This window comes from Bos indicus, chromosome 29, assembly GCF_029378745.1.
Source record: "Bos indicus isolate NIAB-ARS_2022 breed Sahiwal x Tharparkar chromosome 29, NIAB-ARS_B.indTharparkar_mat_pri_1.0, whole genome shotgun sequence".
Classification (NCBI taxonomy): domain Eukaryota; kingdom Metazoa; phylum Chordata; class Mammalia; order Artiodactyla; family Bovidae; genus Bos; species Bos indicus.
In genome coordinates, this window is record NC_091788.1 from 48713038 (window position 1) to 48734647 (window position 21610).

At 48.1% G+C, this 21610-nt stretch overlaps 1 protein-coding gene across 3 annotated transcripts in view; it reads right to left on the minus strand.

Annotated features, from left to right (window-relative positions):
• Positions 1 to 16865: 16865 nt before the first annotated feature.
• Positions 16866 to 21610, minus strand: part of LOC139180665 (actin, alpha skeletal muscle 2-like) — a 38149-nt gene continuing 33404 nt past the window's right edge. For 2 of the 3 annotated variants that reach the window (XM_070782740.1, XM_070782741.1), the window contains one exon: positions 16866 to 17633. In XM_070782740.1, coding sequence (XP_070638841.1) covers positions 17490 to 17633 — 144 coding nt within the window. In that variant the 3' untranslated portion in view covers positions 16866 to 17489. The remainder of the gene's footprint in view (positions 17634 to 21610) is intronic. The other variant, XM_070782739.1, reaches the window with a different exon arrangement.

A 21610-nucleotide genomic window follows, 5' to 3' on the forward strand; every position in this document is an offset into this window, starting at 1 on the left:
AGTCGCTGATGAGCTTCCTGTGATCTCCAGACGCTCGACAGCTCCGCCAGCCAGGACGCGCACCCCCGCCGGCTCATAGGCCTTCTCCTCCGGATGCTGACTCCCCACCCCCACCGCCTTGGCCCTGCCCCCCATCCATCCTCCTGCCACCGGGAAAGTGGTTCTGAAAGGGAAGCCTGGCCAGGCTCGCTCTCTGTAATGGATGGGGGTCCTAGCCAGAGACACAGGGGGCCCGGGAATGGCCCCCGCGCCCCGACCTTGGCGGGGAGGACCAGCGACTGGGGAGGGGCACTGTGTCCGCGCCAGGCAGTGTCGGGAGGGACCTGGGCCTCAGAGGCAGGAGGGGGCTCTGCGCGGCTTCACTCCTGGTTCCCTCACGCCCCTCAGGGCCCCAGGTCAGGGGCGGCAGCATCTCTCCAGCTCTGAATGAGCCTGTGCTTGCTGCCCGATGGGCGCTCGGGGAGTCTGCCAAATGAAACGCGCCCCCGCCCCACCAGGGTGACCGGGACTGGCGTTCACCGAGGCTGCAGGCTCCCCGAGCCCTCCTCGGCCAGGCCGCACCCTCGCTGTGATGGGGCAGCCACGGCCCCCCGGGGAAAGCGGGTCCCCACGAGGCCTCCCCCAGGGTGACTGGCATTCACTTGGGTGGGCAAGGCCAGAGAGCTGCGCCCCACCTCCCACTCCGGGTCTGATTTGAGATGTTTGTCAGGGACGTACTTGTGGAGTTCACCCCTCCTTGTCCCTGGTGGCTCAGACGGTAAAGCGTCTGCCTGCAATGCGGGAGGCCTGGGTTCAATCCCTGGGTTGGGAAGATCCCCTGGAGAAGGACATGGCAACCCACTCCAGTACTCTTGTCTGGAAAATCCCATGGACGGAGGAGCCTGGTAGGCTACAGTCCACGGGATAGCAGAGTCAGAAACGACTGAGCGACTTCACTCACCGAAGGCACAGACACACGGACACACCCACTCACACGCGCCCTCCTGCTCCTGGTCAGGGCCTGGTCAAAGGTGATTGCCCACGGATCTTCAGCAGCTTGGCCGAGAGCTGCTGGACGGCCCAACCTGCAGCCTGGTGTCAGGGCGACACCTGCTGGTCAATTCTGAATGGCGCCCCAGGCCCTGTGTGCCTGCCAAGTCACTTCAGTCGTGTCCAACCCTGTATGACCCCAGGCTCCGTACCACGCCAGGCTCCTCTGTCCATAGGATTCTCCAGGCAAGAACATTGGAGTGGGTTACCATTTCTTTCTCCAAGGGATCTGCCCAACCCAGGGATCGAACCCACGTCTCAAGTCTCCTGTGTTGGCAGGCGGGTTCTTTACCACTGAGCCCCCTGGGAAGCCCAGCCTGGCCCTGACTTGGGCAGAGACCTGGGTGCTGCTAACTCCAGGCCCGGCCGCTGCCCAGGAATCCCGAGTCTGGGTTGGGGCGGCTGGGAATCTGCATTTCCACCAGCCCGAGGTCCTGCTGCTGCTGCTGGGCCTTGCTGAGCTGGGCAGAAACTCAGCCAGTGACGGACAGTGAGCCAGCCGGGAGCGAGTCAGCACCTCGAACTGATGCACAGGCCAGGAGATGGGGGTGCTGCGTGCGTGGGGTGACGAGGAGGGGGAGACGGCAGGGGACGTGGTTCGGTCCCCAACACAGGCATGGTGCCCTTCACAGCGACTCTGGGTGGCCGGCCTTCTCGCCTTGAGAGCTGGTTTTCGCCCTGGTCTTGGTCCCCCAGGGAGAAGGTGGATGAATTGTGCATCCCTCCTTCCCACACACAGCACCCCCACCCTGCTCCATGCGGGGAGGGCAGAGTTTCCATCTTGCAGGAAGTGGTGGGAGGTGCCCGGGAGGACTATGAGCTGGTGCCTGCAGTGAATTCTCTTGAAATCTGCCTCATTTATGAATCTGTCTCTCAGGGAGCTGGCTAAGCCCTGGCTCTAATCAGCCCCTCCTCAAGGGAAAATGTTCCTGAGTGGCCTCTGTCTTTGGAAAAATACTCAGATTCTGGGCTTCTCTGGTGACTCAGACGGTAAAGAATCTGCCTGCAATGAGGGAGACCCAGGTTCAATCCCTGGGTTGGGAAGATCCCCTGGACAAGGGCATGGCAACCCACTCCAGTATTCTTGCCATGTAGAAAGTCCATGGGCAGAGAAGCCTGGTGGGCTACAGTCCAGGGGTCGCAAAGAATTGGACACAACTGAAACGACTTAGCACACGCACCCAAGTGCCCCGGTGACTTGGGCTGGACTCTGGACTCCTCACTGTCTGTGGCCAGAGGTGGTCAGGTGGTTCACCTCTGCAGGTGACAGTCGGCAGCTGACGGGCTGGTGGTCAGCTGGAGTTAGGGGTCCCTAGGCCTTGCATCGCCCATCGTCCCAGGTGTGTCCAGCAGTTACCAGGTGGCGGCTGCAGCGTTTCTAAGGGCAAGCCCGCTGCACGTGTGCTGCTCAAGCTCCTGCCTGCGTCCCCTTGCTGTTGCCCATCGCTCATTGGCCCACATTGGTCACATGACACACAGACTCCTCCCCCAGTGGGAGGGGCGGGGTCTGTGGCCGGTCCGCCGTCCGCCCCGGCAGGCGCGGGGTGTCTGTTGCCTTGTCCTGGGTGCTCTCTCGCCAGCGGGTGCTTGTTTCTTGTGACGCTAATCGCAAGGGTTCGCTTTCTGGGGCTTCTCCTCCTTATACGGTGGTGGAGGTCCCCTGAAAGTATGGCAAGTGCATCCGAAGAATCGGTGCTTTCGAACTGTGGTGCTGGAGAAGACTCTTGAGAGTTCCTTGGCCTGCAAGGGAATCAAATCAGTCGATCCTTAAGGAAATCAACCCTCAGTATTCGTTGGGAGGACTGAAGCTGAAGCTTCAATACTTTAGCCACTTGAGGTGAAGAACTGACTCATTAGAAAAGACCCTGATGCTAGTAAAGATTTAAGGCAGGAGGAGAAGGGGACGACAGAGGATGAGACAGACGGTTGAATGGCATCACCAACGTAATACCCATGAGTTTGAGCAAACGCCAAGAGATAATGAAGGACAGGGAAGCCTGGCGGGCTGCAGTCCATGGGGTCACAAAGAGTCGGACAGAACTTGGCAACTAAGCAACAACAATCCATTTGCCCAGCTCCAAGCAACGGACCTGGGGAAATGCAGCTCACACACGCATGCTCAGTCACGCAGTCGTGGCCAACTCTTACACGACCCCATGGACTGTAGCCCACCGGGCTCTGCTGTCCATGGGAGTTTCCAGGCAAGAATACTGGAGCAGGTTGCCATGCCCTCCTCCAGGGGATTTTCCCGACCCAGGAATCAAATCTGTGTCTCATGTCTTACTCAGTGAGTGTTTATTAAACAAGCCATTGAATTTGTTGAATGGAATTGAGAGTGAAAATGGCTGCAGGTGAGCAATATATTAATTAGACCCAGGATCTGAAACTCCAGATGGGCAGCATGCAAATTAGTAGTGCTTTTCAGAGCAGTCCTTTAGATGCCAAGCTCACGGTGATTTGACTCCCCCCCAATGTTCTGGGGCACCTGCTCTGACCCGGGGGCATGTCCTGCAGACCACCAACGGGGAATGTTCCCACCCTCCCTTGGGTCATAGCCCCACTGAGAAGCTGAGGAAAACAATGGACCTCCCCAGAAAGCACACTCCCATGTTGTATGTACTGGGGCTCTTGCAGGGAACAGGATGCCCTCCAGCTGATTTTAGTCGAAAGGAGATCATCATGGGGTATCAGGGCACTGGGGTCATAGGAGATGCTGAGGAAACAGATTCTGAGCTGTGGCCTCGGGAATGACTCTGGAAACATAACTGGGCCAACCAAGCGGCTCCTTGCTCACTGGAAGCCACCTGCCTGGCTGGGAAGCTGCTGCTGTGACATCCTTTGAGCTTTAGAGTCAGGCCACACTGTTGCCATCAGAAAACTCCCAGAAACCACCTGGGTTGGGAAGCTGCCAACAGGAAAGCTACACACCTGTGCTCACCTGCAAGGACATCCAACGGTGGTGGCAGAGCCCTTGCCTTACGAGCACTTTCAGCTGGATGGAGATGTATCCTTGGGTCACGCACACATCACAGCTGCACCACACACTGCAAGGGAGTGTGGGAAGTGCAACCAGGAGGATGCTAGGGAGGGTTAAGATGGAGGGTGGTCTTCACGACTCTGCTCTGCACTCTGCATCTCTCTCTATTTCCCAGACAATACCAGCTCCCCATCCATTTACTGTAGGAGACAAACCCCAGGTCGGTAACTTTAAGGTGCAACAGTTCCAGTAGTTATTACGAGTTTAGAATCAGAGCGAAATCTTTCCTAGAGCAAAGCAGGCAGTGCCGTGAGGCTATGATCATTGAGTCTGGATTTCTGAACTTGTCTGTGCCTTAAAGAGAGCAGAGTCAGGGTTATCGTTTTGTATTTGTTTTTGGAGAAATGAGTTTATGCATCTTTCCACAGAGTGCCCCCTCCTGGACGCCCACCCTCCTGCTCACAACCTTCCTAAAGAAGGCCGCATAAAATGTCCATGAGGGCAGATAAAAGAATTTCTCTAAGGATTTGTGCATTTCTTCCAAGTTGTCCATTCTGTTGGCATATATTGCTGATAGTAGATCCTTTGCATTTCTGTGTTGTCTGTTGTGATCTCTCCATTTTGATTTCTAATTTTGTTGATTTGATTTTTCTCCCTTTGTTTCTTGATGAGTCTGGCTAATGGTTTGTCTATTTCATTTATTTCCTCAAAGAACCAGCTTTTAGATTTGTTGATTTTTGCTATGGTCTCTTTTGTTTCTTTTGCGTTTATTTCTGCCCTAATTTTCATGATTTCTTTCCTTCTACTAACCTTGAGGTTCTTCATTTCTTCCTTTTCTAGTTGCTGTAGGTGTAGAGTTAGGTTATTTATTTGACTTTTTTCTTGTTTCCTGAGGTAAGCCTGTATTGCTATGAACCTCCCCCTTAGCACTGCTTTTACAGTGTCCCATAGGTTTTGGGTTGTTTTGTTTTCATTTTCATTTGTTTCTTTGCATATTTTTATTTCTTTTTTTATTTCTTCTGCGATTTGTTGGTTATTCAGAAATGTGTTGTTTAGCCTCCATATGTTGGAATTTTTAATAGTTTCTTTCTCCTGTAGTTGACACCTAATCTTACTGCCTTATGATCAGAAAAGATGTTTGGAATGAGGATGGGGAACCGATGTACACCCATGGCTGATTCATGTCGATGTATGGCAAAAACCACTACAATTTTGTAAAGCAATTAGCCTCCAATTAAAATAAATAAATTAAAAAATTTTTTAAAGATTTTCTCTAAGTTTACTCAGGAAGAGAGAGGCTGGGGATGGGAGGAGAGGGGAGAGATGTGACCACTCGCTTGTTCCCTGCATGTGTGCGTGTGTTTGTTTTGTTATGTACATTCATTTTACTTCTAGATTCCACATATAAGTGATAACACACAGCATTTGTCTTCCTCGACGTATTTCACTAAGCACAATATTCTCTAGGTCCAGTCACACTGTTGCAAATGGCAATATTTCTTTCCTTTTTACAACCAAGGAGCATTCCATTGTATATCCCTTCTTCTGTTGACAGACACCTAGGTTGCTTCCAGGTCTTGGCTATTGTAAATAATTCTGCTATGAACATTGAGGGTCACGTATCTTTCCAAATCGGTGTTTTCATTTTCTTCAGGTAAATGCCCAGGAGTGGAATCGTGAGATCATACGGCAGTTCTGTTTTTCGTTTTTTGAAGAATCTTCATACTATTTCCCACAGTGGTGCACCAACTTACAGTCCTACCAGCAGTGTACGGGGTTCCCCGATTTCCACACCACTCCAACATTTGTTATTTTTGGCCTTTTCGATATTCAAAACTCAACTCAAAGTGAATTAAAGGCCTAGTGAAGACCTGAAGGGCTTGCCAGATGGCGCTAGTGGTGAAGAAGGGCTAGCCAACGCAGCAGAGGTAAGAGACGCAGGTTCCATCCCTGGGTCTGCAAGACCCCCTGGAGGAGGACATGGCAACCTAGCCCAGTGTCCTTGCCTGGAGAATCCCGTGGACAGAGGAGCCTGGCGGGCTACAGTCCACGGGGTCACAAAGAGCTGGACACGACTGAAGCAGCTTAGCATGCATGCACACATAAGACCCAAAACCACAAAACTCCTAGAAAACATAGGTAGGACAGTCTTTGACATAAAATGTAACAATATCTTTTTGGTCCCATATCCTAAGGCAAAAGAAATTAAAGCAAAAATAACACAAATGGGACCTAATTAAAGTGAAAAGCTTTTGCACAGCAAAGAAACCCTTCGACAACTCAAAAGACAGCCTATGGAATGGGAGACAACGTTTGCAAATGATATGACAGATAAGGGGTTAATATTCAAAATATACACACAGCTCATAGAGCTCAATATTTTAAAAAGTCGATTAAAAAATAGGCAGAAGACCTGAATAGGCATTTTCCCAAAGAAGACATACTGATGGCCAACAGGTACATGGAAAGTTGCTCAACACCAGAGAAGAGTTTGTATCGGAGAAATGCAAATTGAAACCACGAGATATCACCTCACACCTGCCAGAATGGCCGTCACCAGAAAGACCTCCAAGGGACTGCGATGCACTTTCAGCTTGAGAAGCCCTGGTTTATGCCAATGCCTTATGCTTACAGACAGCTTTATCATTTGTGTATGCCGTTTCTTACTCATTCTTGTAACAGCTCTGCTCATAGAGACAGAGATGCGGTTGTTGTTCAGTTGCTAGGCTGTGTCCAGCTCTTTGCAACCCCATGGACCGCAGCACACCAGGCTTCCCTGTCCTTCCATCTCCCAGAGCTTGCTTAAACTCATGTTCATTGAGTTGGTGATGCCATCCAATCATCTCATCCTCTGTCACCCCCTTCTCCTCCTGCCCTCAATCTTTCTTAGCATCAGGATCTTTTCCAATGAGTCAGCTCTTCACATCAGGGGGCCAGTTTATTGGAGCTTTGGTTTCAGCAACAGTCCTTCCAATGAACATTCAGAGTTGATTTCCTTTAGAATTGCCTGGTTTGATCTCCTTGCTATCCAAGGGACTCTGAAGGGTCTTCTCCAGCCCCACAGTTCGAAAGCATCAATTCCTTGGTGCTCAGCCTTCTTCATGGTCCAACTCTCACATCCATACTTGACTACTGGGAAAACCATAGGTTTGACTAGACAGACCTTTGTTGGAAAAGTGATGTCTCTGGTTTCTAATATGCTGTCTAAGTATGTCACAGCATACTGTTCATAGGGTTCTTGAGGCAAAAGCACTGGAGTGGTCTGCCATTCCGTTCCCCAGTGTAAGAGACGAATGAGGCAGACACAGAGATAAGGACAGAAACAGAGACTGAGCAGATGGTCAGAAAGGATGGTGCTGGGTCAAGGGAAGTTCAGGATGATCATGTGACCTGCCTGACGTCACAGGTCACAGCTTAGCCATGACCTCGAAGTTCCTCTTTCTCCATCATGCCATTCTCCTTCAGAAAGGAGGGATTTGTGTGAAAGGAGAAGCCAATGGTATCTGCTTTGCATTATGTAGATTTTTCCTTCAAAGTTCAGGCTTCCATCCCACATAGGGTGAGCCAAAATGGCACTATGAGCCTGAGGTTGCAAGTCACGCTGACTGTGATGACGCACTGCACCCTGTGCCTGCAGCCTGCTCCAGGTAGACCAGCTCTCCATCCCGCCCTGTCCCCGTCCCTGACTGCTGAGCCCGGCAGTCCGTCCACCTGGTGAGAGGCGCAGAGAGCAAACTTGATACTTGCCAAGTGGGTTCAACTGCTCCACAGCTTAGCTTTTAATTTTAAATTATCCATTTTCCCCTGACATTATGGCTTTTTCTCAAGGGACACCTAGTCACAGATTTCAACATTTTCTATAAATCAGTGAGCTTTGGTGCTGGAAAATCTAACATGCACCCCAACTTTGTCCAGAGTTAGAAGACATCTGGAAGATCATCTGGGTCTGTCTCTTTATGGAGATACAGAAACAGCAAGTTGCTTTGCTCACTAAAATGTTGGTAATTAAGAATACCAGTATGTTAAACCAGTCTTCTCATCGAGAAGTTTTTAGTTTAATGCAGTGTCATGATTTGCATTTAAAAAGCACTGAGTTTTAACAATGACTTGAACAGAAATAAAACATAAGAATAAGATTACAGTATTATCTTTATTTCAAAGCGGCAAAAAGGTTTCTCCGGAAGCATTTAACTACCACATTTCCAAGTCAAGCTCCTTGTCTTCCAAAGCCTGAGCAAACTTGAGTATTATATAATTCCTTAGCATGCTACCAGCTCTGTGAAACCTTTGAACTCCAGAACTTTTTCTGGACTTCTCTTTAAAACCTCTCTTTAAATCTGGTTTACAGTAACTCTTGGTGAATATTTAATAATAACGATAATGAAACAAGTGTTCAACGTGAGGCATGTGGGATCTTGGGAATCTTAGCTCTCTGACTAGGGATCAAACCCATGCCCCCTGCATTGAGGGGCAAAGTCTTAACCACAGGACTGCCAAGTAATTCCTCAAAAATTGTGTTTTATTCATACATAGAATGTTCTTTGGCAATAAAATATAACAAACTATTAATAATGCTATATCATAAGCAAACCTTAAAATATCATGCTCAGTGAAAGAATTCATTCATCAAAGACTACATATCATACGGTTCCATTGTGTGAAATATCCAGAAGAGCTACATAAATAGAGACAGAACACGGACTGGTGATTACCTGGGGGAGAAAGAAATGAGGAGCAGCTGTTCAATGAGCCCAGGATTTTCTTTCGGGGTGATGAAAATGTTTTGGAACTAAATAGGGGTGTTAACTGTACATTTTTAATGTACCAAATGTTACTGAATTGTATACTTTAAAATTGTCAAATCTTTATGTGAATTTCACTTCAGTTAAAAAAAAAAAGGCTGAAAAAAGACAGAAAAAAATAAAACAAGTGCTCAAAAAATTTACTGAACACTTTTTACCCAGAAGGGAGTTTTCTAGACCCCTTATATGGGTCAGTTCTTTGGATCCACAGCAATTCTATTGTCTTCTCCACTTTACAGCAGAAGAAACTGTGCTATAAAGTTAGTAACTTGCATAAGGTCATACAGCTTGTTTGAACCAGCCTTCAAATCCGAGTGTTTCACCGCAAACTTGTACACTTATGAGGTGTGACCTCAGTATTTAACAAATGAGTGAGGGAGGGATGGATGGGTGGGTAAATGGATGGATGGATGGATGGTTGAAGGAGTGGATGGATGGACAGATGGAGGAGGGGAGGGAGGGAGCGATGGATGAAGGGGATGGATGGATGAAGGGCTGACTGGCTGGGCAGATGGATGAAAATAAAGAACAAGAAGGAGTACCCTTGGGTCACCTCTAGCCTGGACTCTTCACCCCTGAGCATCCAGCACCAAGTGCACAGATACAGGCTGGGCCGGCCCAGGGACGGCTCCCAGGGTGACAGTGTCACCCTGAGTGAGCTGGGAGGGGCTCGCTTGAAATAACCACCAGTCGGGAAGCCCTGGGAGTGACGGGACAGCCCCAGCTGAACCGTCTTCCCTCGCTGCTGTTGTCCAGACTGGAGCATAAACAGCCCCCTAATCTGAGCTCCGAAGAGCTGCCCAGGGCACGCGACACCTTGGGCTCAGATTGGGAATCCAGCCAAAGGCAGAGACCAAACTCTCCAGGGGCAGGAGAGTCATCTGGGGGCTGAGTTTACAGTTATTTACCCCAATCTCTCAATTGGCTTTTAACAAAGCCATTTTCAGCATCCAATTAAGTCGTAATGGACTATTAGGATCACTAATTGTTGTGTATTTAATAGGAGAAACTCATTCTCGAGTAGTTAATGTAAATCACTTGCTGAATGCGGACAGCTACACTCCCCAGGCAAGCCGGATTTCTGTGTGTGAAGCCATAAGTTCCCCTTGGCTCACCCTCCCTGAATGGACTTTCCACCTCTCCAGTCAGACACGCCCTCTGTTCACAACTGCAGGGAGGGTTTTGCTTCTGTCCCGTGGAACACAAGATGGGAATCTTCTCTCTAAGCATCCCACCAGCATCACCTCCCCTCCAACCTGCACTGGAAGCCTCTTTTGGCTATTTGGGGAGTTTGGAGAGCAAGGTCAATGCTTTTCTCTATCCCGAGCATGCAGCTTGACACCTGCTATAATCGCTGGCTGTATGATGAGAACAGAGGGAGGAAAGACTAGGGGGTGAGGATGCTCCCATATCCACAGCCTGTGCCGGTTCTGGTGGCTGAAGCGTGGGGACTGGAGAGAGAGCCGCCGGAGGCCTTCTACTGCAGGTGGCATTGCTAGACAATCTGCCTGGGCTCACAGCCCTGGTGGTGACGATGTCAAGACTGAAAGCCCTACCAGCAGGCACCAAGGCCCTTTCCCCAGGAAAATAAAACCCCACCAAACCTGCCAGCTGTGTGACACCCCGTTTCTCAGATGGAAGAACAGAGACTTTAGAGGACCTCCTGACTTCAGCCCTCCCCACCCCACTCCAGGTAGAAAGGGGCTTTGGGGTGAATGAGAAAACAAGAGAGTGAGTAGATAATATACCCCCAGGAGGAAGTATGTTCTAAAGCCAGGTATTTGGAAAGATCGTTGTTGTTCAGTCGCTCAGTCTCGTCTGACTCTGTGACCCCATGGATTGCAGCACACTAGGCTTCCCTGTCCATCACCATCTCCTGGAGCTTGCTCGAACTCAGGTCCATTGAGTTGGTGATGGTTGGTGATGTCCAACCATCTCATCCTCTGTCATCACCTTTTTCTCCTTGGAAAAGATTGCTGCTGCTAAGCTGCTAAGTTACTTCAGTCGTGTCCAACTTTGTGTGACCCCATAGATGTCAGCCCACCAGGCTCCCCCGACCCTGGGATTCTCCAGGCAAGAACACTGGATTGGGTTGCCATTTCCTTCTCCAATGCATGAAAGTGAAAAGTGAAAGTGAAGTCGCTCAGTCGTGTCCAACTCTTAGCGACCCCATGGACTGCAGCCTACCAGGCTCCTCCATCCATGGGATTTTCCAGGCAAGAGTACTGGAGTGGGGTGCCATTGCCTTCTCCATGGAAAAGATTATCCAAGTCTAAACCCCAGTGCAAAATCCCGTCCCAAATACACTGACAAGGAAAAGGATTTTATTTTTATATATTTATCCACAACACCTAAGGTTGGTTCCCAGACCTCTTCTGTTCTGAAAAATCATCTTTAACTACAGACTAGATTAAATAAAATTAAGATATACTGGCTTCCCAAATGATGACTCTGTGATAGATTTCAGGCTTGGTTGGTTGAAGCCGTGCTGTGAGGCGTCAGAATCTCCTCTGTTTCCCTTTCTCTCTCTCTGTCTCTCTCCCTCGTCCACCCTTCCCTTCTCCTCTCCGCACCCCAGGATCTTCTGCAATGGTGTGGTTCTCATGTGGGCTCTCCATCGTGGCAGCTTGCAGTCGGCAGCTCTAGGCTTCTATCTAAGAGGGCAGCTCCCTCCCAATGGGAGCTGCTATCCGACAGCTAATGTCCTGGAATTGAGTCTCACTGACCCAGCCTGGGTGACATTCCACTGGGACTGGTCAGCCAGGCTCTGGTCATATGCCCATACTTGCAGGAGAGGGTAGGTGTAAACTTCATCCCAACCACCCCAAAGGAAGACGCAGAGGGAGACAGAGGGCTGCACCACGAATGTATCAGTCCTGTCCTGACATGCTGTGCTCTGTATCCTGGGGACCTCGACCAGCCAGGACCACATCCCAGGGTGCTGGGCAGTGGCTCTCTGAGAAGCACCGAGACTCAGGCGTGGCTGGGCCATGGCCTGGGTGTGCTGCTGGCTGTTGTGAAGGGGGCGGCTCTGAACACCCCAAGTGGGAGCCCATTGAGGCGGTCCTTGGTATTTTTGGTATTTTCTCTTCTGAATGACACTTGGATCATCTTGTCAAATTCCACTCAAATCTCACTGGAATTTGATTAGGGTTGCACTGATCTCTAGGTGAACTGGGGAGAACTGACATTTTATATATCGTTTCTTACCCTCGAGCATGTTATTTCCTCCCTGTACTGGCGTCTTCTTTAGTAAGTCAGTAGAAGCTTACGGTTTTCTTAATGTAAGTCTCGTACGTTTCTTGTTCGTTTACTTTTCTTCTCTAGGTATTTTACAGCATTTGTTGTCCTTTCTCAATCTTATTTTCTAATTGTTTATTGTAGATTGCATCATGCACACTTATTTTTGGCTCCCAAGAGATAAAGATTCAGTTGAGACTTAATTATAACAAAAAAGGGTGTGTGATTTATTATGTCATTAAACTGAAAAACTGAGGGCTGGCTGGCTTCAGGCATCAAAGGATGAAACCTCTGCCCCTACCTGTGGCCTCCACGTACATACCGTTTAGGGAAACGCCAGCTGCTTCAACAGATGACCCTTGGTCTTGGCAGCTTAACCCAACACAAGATGAGTCTGTTTACTGATCATCTGAGAGTCTCAGTGCCTCTTCTCTGAGCTGGGATTCCAGGACCCAGCCTCCCTCAACCCAGGGCTCCCAAGGTCAGCTCCAATCTAGGCAGGAGGCAGGGAGGAGGGGGTAGCGCTTACGTGTCTACACGGAAGTGGTCAGAGTCAAAGGATGAGGAAAAGCAAAATGCAGTCCAGCCACACCTTGGGACTCACTCAGCGACGAAAAGGCAGGAATTTACAGACACAGGCTGCAACGCAGATGCAGCTTGGGGATACAGCCCGTGAAAGAAGCCACATAGGGAAGGCCAGTACTGTGCACCTCCACGTTTATGAAATGAATAAGGGCGTCTCCACAGGGACAGAGAGCAGGTGAGGGGTTGCCAGGGGCCAGGGGAGAGGAGGATGCAGATCAGATCAGATCAGATCAGTCGCTAAGTCGTGTCCGACTCTTTGCGACCCCACGAATCGCAGCATGCCAGGCCCCCCTGTCCATCACCAACTCCCGGAGTTCACTGAGACTCACGTCCATTGAGTCAGTGATGCCATCCAGCCAACTCATCCTCTGTCGTCCCCTTCTTCTCCTGCTCCCAATCCCTCCCAGCATCAGAGTCTTTTCCAGTGAGTTAACTCTTCGCATGAGGTGGCCAAAGTACTGGAGTTTCAGCTTCAGCATCATTCCTTCCAAAGAAATCCCAGGGCTGATCTCCTTCAGAATGGACTGGCTGGATCTCCTTGCAGTCCAAGGGACTCTCAAGAGCCTTCTCCTACACCACAGTTCAAAAGCATCAATTCTTCGGCACTCAGCCTTCTTCACAGTCCAACTCTCACATCCATACATGTCCACAGGAAAAACCATAGCCTTGACTAGACAAACCTTTGTTGGCAAAGTAATGTCTCTGCTTTTGAATATGCTATCTAGGTTGGTCATAACTTTCCTTCCAAGGAGTAAGCATCTTTTAATTTCATGGCTGCAGTCACCATCTGCAGTGATTTTGGAGCCCAGAAAAATAAAGTCTGACACTGTTTCCACTGTTTCCCCATCTATTTCCCATGAAGTTGTGGGACCGGATGCCATGATCTTCGTTTTCTGAATGTTGAGCTTTAAGCCAACTTTTTCACTCTCCACTTTCACTTTCATCAAGAGGTTTTTGAGTTCCTCTTCACTTTCTGCCATAAGGGTGGTGTCATCTGCATATCTGAGGTTATTGATATTTCTCCTGGCAATCTTGATTCCAGTCTGTGTTTCTTCCAGTCCAGCGTTTCTCATGATGTACTCTGCATATAAGTTAAATAAACAGGGTGACAATATACAGCCTTGACGAACTCCTTTTCCTATTTGGAACCAGTCTGTTGTTCCATGTCCAGTTCTAACTGTTCCTTCCTGACCTGCATACAAATTTCTCAAGAGGCAGATCAGGTGGTCTGGTATTCCCATGTCTTTCAGATTTTTCCACAGTTTATTGTGATCCACACAGTCAAAGCCTTTGGCATAGTCAATAAAGCAGAAATAGATGTTTTTCTGGAACTCTCTTGCTTTTTCCATGATCCAGCGGATGTTGGCAATTTGATCTCTGGTTCCTCTGCCTTTTCTAAAACCAGCTTGAACATCAGGAAGTTCACAGTTCACATATTGCTGAAGCCTGGCTTGGAGAATTTTGAGCATTACTTTACTAGCGTGTGAGATGAGTGCAATTGTGCAGTAGTTTGAGCATTCTTTGGTGTTGCCTTTCTTTGGGATTGGAATGAAAACTGACCTTTTCCAGTCCTGTGGCCACTGCTGAGTTTTCCAAATTTGCTGGCATATTGAGTGCAGCACTTTCACAGCATCATCTTTCAGGATTTGGAATAGTTCAACTGGAATTCCATCACCTCCACTAGCTTTGTTCGTAGTGATGCTTTCTAAGGCCCACCTGACTTCACATTCCAGGATGTCTGGCTATAGGTCAGTGATCACACCATTGTGATTATCTGGGTCGTGGCCATCTCTTCTTAATATCTTCTGCTTCTGTTAGGTCCATACCATTTCTGTCCTTTATTGAGCTCATCTTTGCATGAAATGTTCCTTTGGTATCTCTGATTTTCTTGAAGAGATCCCTAGTCTTTCCCATTCTGTTGTTTTCCTCTATTTCTTTGCATTGATCGCTGAGGAAGGCTTTCTTATCTCTTCTTGCTATTCTTTGGAACTCTGCATTCAGATGTTTATATCTTTCCTTTTCTCCTTTGCTTTCGCTTCTCTTCTTTTCACAGCTATTTGTAAGGCCTCCCCAGACAGCCATTTTGCTTTTTTGCATTTCTTTTCCATGGGGATGGTCTTGATCCCTGTCTCCTGTACAATGTCATGAACCTCATTCCATAGTTCATCAGGCACTCTATCTATCAGATCTAGGCCCTTAAATCTATTTCTCACTTCCACTGTATAATCATAAGGGATAGGGATTTGATTTAGGTCATACCTGAATGGTCTAGTGGTTTTCCCTACTTTCTTCAATTTAAGTCTGAATTGGGCAATAAGGAGTTCATGGTCTGAGCCACAGTCAGCTCCTGGTCTTGTTTTTGCCGACTGTATAGAGCTTCTCCATCTTTGGCTGCAAAGAATATAATCAATCTGATTTCGGTATTGACCATCTGGTGATGTCCATGTGTAGAATCTTCTCTTGTGTTTTTGGAAGAGGGTGTTTGTTATGACCAGTGCATTTTCTTGGCAAAACTCTGTTAGTTTTTGCCCTGCTTCATTCCGTATTCCAAGGCCAAATTTGCCTGTTACTCCAGGTGTTTCTTGACTTCCTACTTTTGTATTCCAGTCCCCTATAATGAAAAGGATATCTTTTTTGGGTGTTAGTTCTAAAAGGTCTTGTAAGTCTTCATAGAACCGTTCAACTTCAGCTTCTTCAGCATTACTGGTTGGGGCATAGACTTGGATTACTGTGATATTGAATGATTTGCCTTGGAAATGAACAGAGATTATTCTGTGGTTTTTGAGATTGCATTCAAGTACTGCATTTCAGACTCTTTTGTTGACCATGATGGCCACTCCATTTCTTCTGAGGGATTCCTGCCTGCAGTAGTAGATATAATGGTCATCTGAGTCAAATTCACCCATTCCAGTCCATTTTAGTTCGCTGATTCCTAGAATGTCAACATTCACTCTTGCCATCTCTTGTTTGACCACTTCCAATTTGCCTTGATTCATGGACCTGACATTCCAGGTTCCTATGCAATATTGCTCTTTACAGCATCGGACCTTGCTTCTATCACCAGTCACATCCACAGCTGGGTATTGTTTTTGCTTTGGCTCCATCCCTTCATTCTTTCTGGAGTTATTTCTCCACTGATCTCCAGTAGCATATTGGGCACCTACTGACCTGGGGAGTTTCTCTTTCAGTATCCTATCATTTTGCCTTTTCATACTGTTCATGGGGTTCTCAAGGCAAGAATACTGAAGTGGTTTGCCATTCCCTTCTCCAGTGGACCACATTCTGTCAAATTTCTCCACCATGACCCGCCCGTCTTGGGTTGCCCCACGGGCATGGCTTAGTTTCATTGAGTTAGACAAGGCTGTGGTCCTAGTGTGATTAGATTGACTAGTTTTCTGTGAGTATGGTTTCACTGTGTTTGCCCTCTGATGCCCTCTTGCAACACCTACCGTCTTAGTTGGGTTTCTCTTACCTTGGGCGTTGGGTATCTCTTCACGGCTGCTAACGGATGCAGGGGGGCTTGGGCCTCTAGGTGGGAACTACTTCCGGATGCTCGTGCTGACTTTCTTTCCTCATTCTCTGCCCCTGATCTCCAGTGCCCCTACTTGGGGTTCTTTACCGATTTAAATCCATCCCTGTCAAATGACCTTGCTCAAGTTCGTGAACCTCTCTCTCAACTTTGGCTACTGCACCACGAAATCAGCTCAAATAAGCCAATCTCACAGACTTATTTCTTGAAAAGCAAAGTCTGTAATATCTCTCTTCAGCAATGACCACCACCTTTCGCATGTTCTTTTTTTAAATATAGATATTTAAATTTACCGTATACATACTATGTACCCAGTTTTAAAGGAATAAAAATCCTACACTCTAGAACATAGGACAATACACAGAACAAAGACTGGCGGTACTATACAGATGGGATTAACAAACATAAGTAAGAAGTATATGATTCTTGGCTTTCCAGGTGGCACCAGTGGTAAAGAACCCACCTGCCAGCACAGGAGACAGAAGAGATGCAGGTCTCATCCCTCCCTGGAGGAAGACATGGCAACCCACCCCAGTGCTCTTGCCTGGAGAATCCCAGGGACGGGGGAGCCTGGTGAGCTGCCGTCTATGGGGTCACACAGAGTCAGACACGACTGAAGTGACTTAGCAGCAGCAGCAGCATGTGGAATAAGTGAGGAATAAATACATGAAGGATATGCTTTCATGAACTTAACTGTGCTTTCAGGAACCAGAGCATCCATGTTGTTCCTGCCACGTTGGAGGTCAAGTTCATGTCAGGGGGCCCTCCCCAGCCCCCATGGTGGTCTGGGGCCATGTGACTTCCTCTGGACAATTAATTGTGGATAGATGTGCCGCGTGTACCTTTGCTGCCAGGGAAAGTTCCTCCAGGGCACCCGTATGTGCACTCACAGGGCAAGACAATGTTCCAGATGGTGTCAGCTGTCAGCCTGATTCCGGGGGTGAGGGTGAAGCAGGAGTGAGTCCCTGGGACCTTCAATGGACTTGCAACACGGATGAGAAACAGACTTTTGTTCTGTGGCACTGAGTCTTGGGGGATGTTTGTTTCTTCAGCACAGCTTAGCCACACTGACAGATACACAGTTGCCAGAGATCCCCTCCGCTCATTACTCTGCTCTGATGCAGAGAAAGCCCTGTGAGCATTTCCCAAAATGCTGCAAGCCTTGCTCAAAGAGGCTGTCTGTTCTTTATTGACCCTTTTAATCGAAGTCTGGGGGAGGAGAGGCCATGCCCACATTTGAGTTTGTTGTGAGCTCTGATCAGTTCAGTCAAGCTGAGGTTCAGCCTGGAGCTGGTGAGACAGGTGATGTGGTCCAGACAGCCACGAATCAGAGGGTCCTCCTGCCGACGACGGAGAAGCCCATCTCCCTGTATTCCTCTATGGTGACCCACATGTCCTTGAAGGTGGAGAGTGAGCACAGCATGGAGCCACCTACCCACGCGCCGTACGTGGAATACGGACAGGTGGACGCCTGCATGGGGGCGGAGGAGGGAAGGGAGGAGGGTGAGGCAGGAGGGAGGGTCAGAGGGGAGAGAGGGAGAGAAACCTGGATCAAAATCCTAACAAACTGGGGATCAGAATGCCAATCCCTGAGCGAACTTCACAGGCAGTCATTGCCCCCTGGCCCCCCAGGAAGTACAGTCTATTCCAACCTTTAAAGATGCTCCGTGGCCCTCATCCCGCTGCTTGTAGCTTAAAATTATAGGATAAAAGGAATAAGAACACCAAGGACTCACAGCTGACTCTTGGATTCACTCTAAAATGCATGACACACTTGATGTGTATATTAAGACTATGCAAAAGGCACACGTTATTTTGTAGAAAAAATACAACTAAGCAAAAAAAAAAAAAAAAATCCAAGCAATCAGACCACGTGGAGAAGATCTCATCTACCGCCTGAGGCATCACACCAAGACTTTCTCTGGTTTTCGCTCTTACTTTTACGCTGACATTGGCCACCCATGTGGCAGATAGTGATGTTTCTTCTCCAAGTCACCCCTGGATTGAGCAGGTAAACGTCTCCACACCCACTTGCCAGGTGGCATCACTGAGGCTCTGAAGGACAGTTCACTTGCTCAAGGCCAGATGGCATCATCCTCACATGTTCACTGACTTTCCTTAAGGCTCTTAGATACGTCATAGTACAACACGTTTATTCTCCTAAACAGCGAGGTGAACACTACTGCAGGGCAAAGGGATTTAGAAGGAGGCTTTCAGACACCCACGGTCCAGTTGGAAGTGGGAATGAGGGAAGATGAGTTATCAGATTCAGTCATGGGGAAGCTTGCTGACTCTATTGCCATAGAACCATGCTTGGCTTGGAAACCATCTGCTACTATTGGTTAAGACAAGAAAAACTGCTAAAATTTTAAGGGGAAAGAAAAACAAGGAGCACATTCAGGGTCAGGCATCAGGCAGAGAAAAGAGCTGGTCACAGGTGCCTGGGACCCTGTGTTCTGACTTTTTTCCCATCAATAAGCTGCCACCCTGGATGAGCCACAGGCCCCATCTATGTCCTGTGTAAACAAACAAACAAAACCAGGCAGAGGTGTCCACAAAATGAGGTCTGTTCATTCAAAAGAGAGCAAAGCCCCCAGCAGAAAAAAATGGCCAGAAGGTTGGAATAAGTGATTACAAAAATATAAAAGAAGATAAACAAGAAGGTATATAGCACAGGGAACTATATTCAATATCCTGAGATAAACCATAATGGATAGAACATTAAAAAATGAATCCATGTGTATCACTTAATCACTTTGGTGAATAGCAGAAATGAACACAACTGTTCTTCAATTTAAAAAAAGAAAAAGAGAAAACTACAGACAACTAGGAAACCTGCCAAAGACTCACCGTCATTAGTCATTAAAGAAACAAAATTAAAGCAGTTATTTTTCATCTACCCACTTGGGAAAAAGTTTTAAAAATGATGGACCCCATTGGAAGGACTGATGTTGAGGCTGAAACTCCAATACTTTGGCCACCTGATGCGAAGAGCTGACTCATTTGAAAAGACCCTGATGCTGGGAAAGATTGAGGGCAGGAAGAGAAGGGGACGACAGAGGATGAGATGTCTGGATGGCATCACCAACTCAATGGACATGAGTTTGGGTAGGCTCCGGGAGTTGGTGACGGACAGGGAGGCCTGGCGTGCTGCAGTCCATGGGGTTGCAAAGAGTCAGACATGACTGAGCAATTGAACTGAACTGAACTGAACTGATGCTGAAGGAACAGCATCGGTGAAACACTGTCTCCCTGGCGTTGACAGGACTAGAGGCTTGCTTTTCTCAGGGGCACCTTGGTCATAAGTTCCAAAAGCCTTACCAGTGCATGTATTTCTGGCTCAAGAAATACCCATCTGGAAATGGATTCTAAGGGGGGAAAATTCTCCTAAAGAAATAAGAGGAAATCACGGCACACAAACATTGTTATAGCAAGATTTAGGTTGTCAGGAGAAGCTATTATTTTAAACGTTAGCCCCATGGAAACCAGCTGTTCTCTGAAGGGAGATGAGTCTGTTTTAGGGAGAGCATCCTTCTGTTCTTTAGGGGGCAATATAATGAGCTCTGTTGATGACTAAAGGTGAACCCACATCCCCTTCTCTTCCAGAGACGTCTAGATGGGAGAGAACTTGGGCAGAGACAGAGCTAAGTTTTAATAAAGTTACAGAAAAAGGGTGAAGTCTTCAAGCTTCATATGGAGAAGTTTTCGGGGTGGGGGGCTGGAGGAGTAACTTGAGGGCTCAGAAGAAGTGGGGATGGGAGACTTTGGTTCAAACCTCAGTCCAGCCACAGGCTGGTAGGCAAAGCCACTGCATGACAGTATAAAGGGTGCTCTTTGCAATGGTGGTCAAGAAACACAGAGAGACGTACACATTTCCATTTGTTTTCCATTCTGGCTAAGCTTGCCTTCCTTTCTGGTTTAGGGTTTTCCCCAGGGGCTCAGATGGTAAAGATTCTGCCTGCAATGTGGGAGACTGGGGTTTGATGCTGGGTCGGGGAGATCCCATTCTCCAGGGAGGGAATGGAAACCCACTCTAGTATTCTTGCCTGGAGAATCCCATGGACAGAGGAGCCTGGCAGACTACAGTCATGTCCAAACAGTTGGACATGACTGAGTTACTAACATTTTCACTTCCTGGTTTAATGCAAGGTTTTCACAGGTAAGAATTCGGAGGGTCAAGAGGAGGAGCAGTGGAAATGTATTCTCAAGGAGAGCAGAGGACTTCAGAGTGAGAAGCCGTGAAGGGTAAGAGCTTTCTAATACTTATGTAAATGTCTCATCTCATGTGAGATGGCTGCAGCCTTGGGAGGTGAGGAAGCAGGTCAGTAACAATTTTCCAACATCACCTATATTTATGTAGCATCATACGAAACTGTATAAAGAAGACGGCAGCCTTAGGAAGCGCAAAGGCTGGGGCACTGTTCTTTAATATAAATGTGTGCCCTGGTGGATCCTATTTTCTGATGAGGGTTCCAGTCTTAAGAAGGAAGGGATGGGATTAATTTTCCAGTATTACATGGATTTGTATAATAATAATGTAGTCCATCCTAAAGGAGACCAGTCCGGGGCATACATTGGAAGGACTGATGCTGAGGCTGAAACTCCAATACTTTGGCCACCTCATGCGAAGAGTTGACTCATTGGAAAAGCCCTTGATGCTGGGGGGGATTCGGGGCAGGAGGAGAAGGGGACAACAGAGGAAGAGATGGCTGGGTGGCATCACCAACTCGATGCACCTGAGTTTGGGTGATCTCCGGGAGTTGGTGATGGACAGGGAGGCCTGGCGTGCTGCGATGCACGGGGTCGCAACGAGTCGGACATGACTGAGCGACTGAACTGAACTGAACTGAATGGAGCTTTATGTACAATGTATATACAAGAGGGCTGCTGACTTTGGAAGGGAGGCCTGTATTGATTATACAATACCTGATCCATTTACCTTTCCATGAAATTCCTGAGTCTTCCCTGTTGCCCCAATAGCTCTGGAGGAGGAGGCATAGAGACCACCCAGAGCAAGGAGCACCGCTGTGCTTGGGGGACAAGCCTCGGTCCTCAGTCTCTGAGGGGTGAAGAAGGCCCCCATTTAACCAAGAGCATGTGGGGTGGCCCCATCCCTCAAACCCCCGCCACCCAGCCTGAGCTCATGCTGAGCTGGTTCCTTACAATTAGAGGGAGAGATAGGAAGATGCTTCTTCATGGCACAAATTGGGACTGAAATTCCAAACCCAGTGTATCAGTTAAGTCACTCAGTCATGTCCGACTCTTTGTAACCCCATGGACTGCAGCACTCCAGGCTTCCCTGTCCTTCACTAACTCCCGGAGCCTATCCAAACTTATGTCCATTGAGTTGGTGATGCCAACCAACCATCTCATCCTTTGTCATCCTTCCTCCCACCTTCAATCTTTCCCAGTATTAGGGTCTTCTCAAATGAGTCATTTCTTTGCATC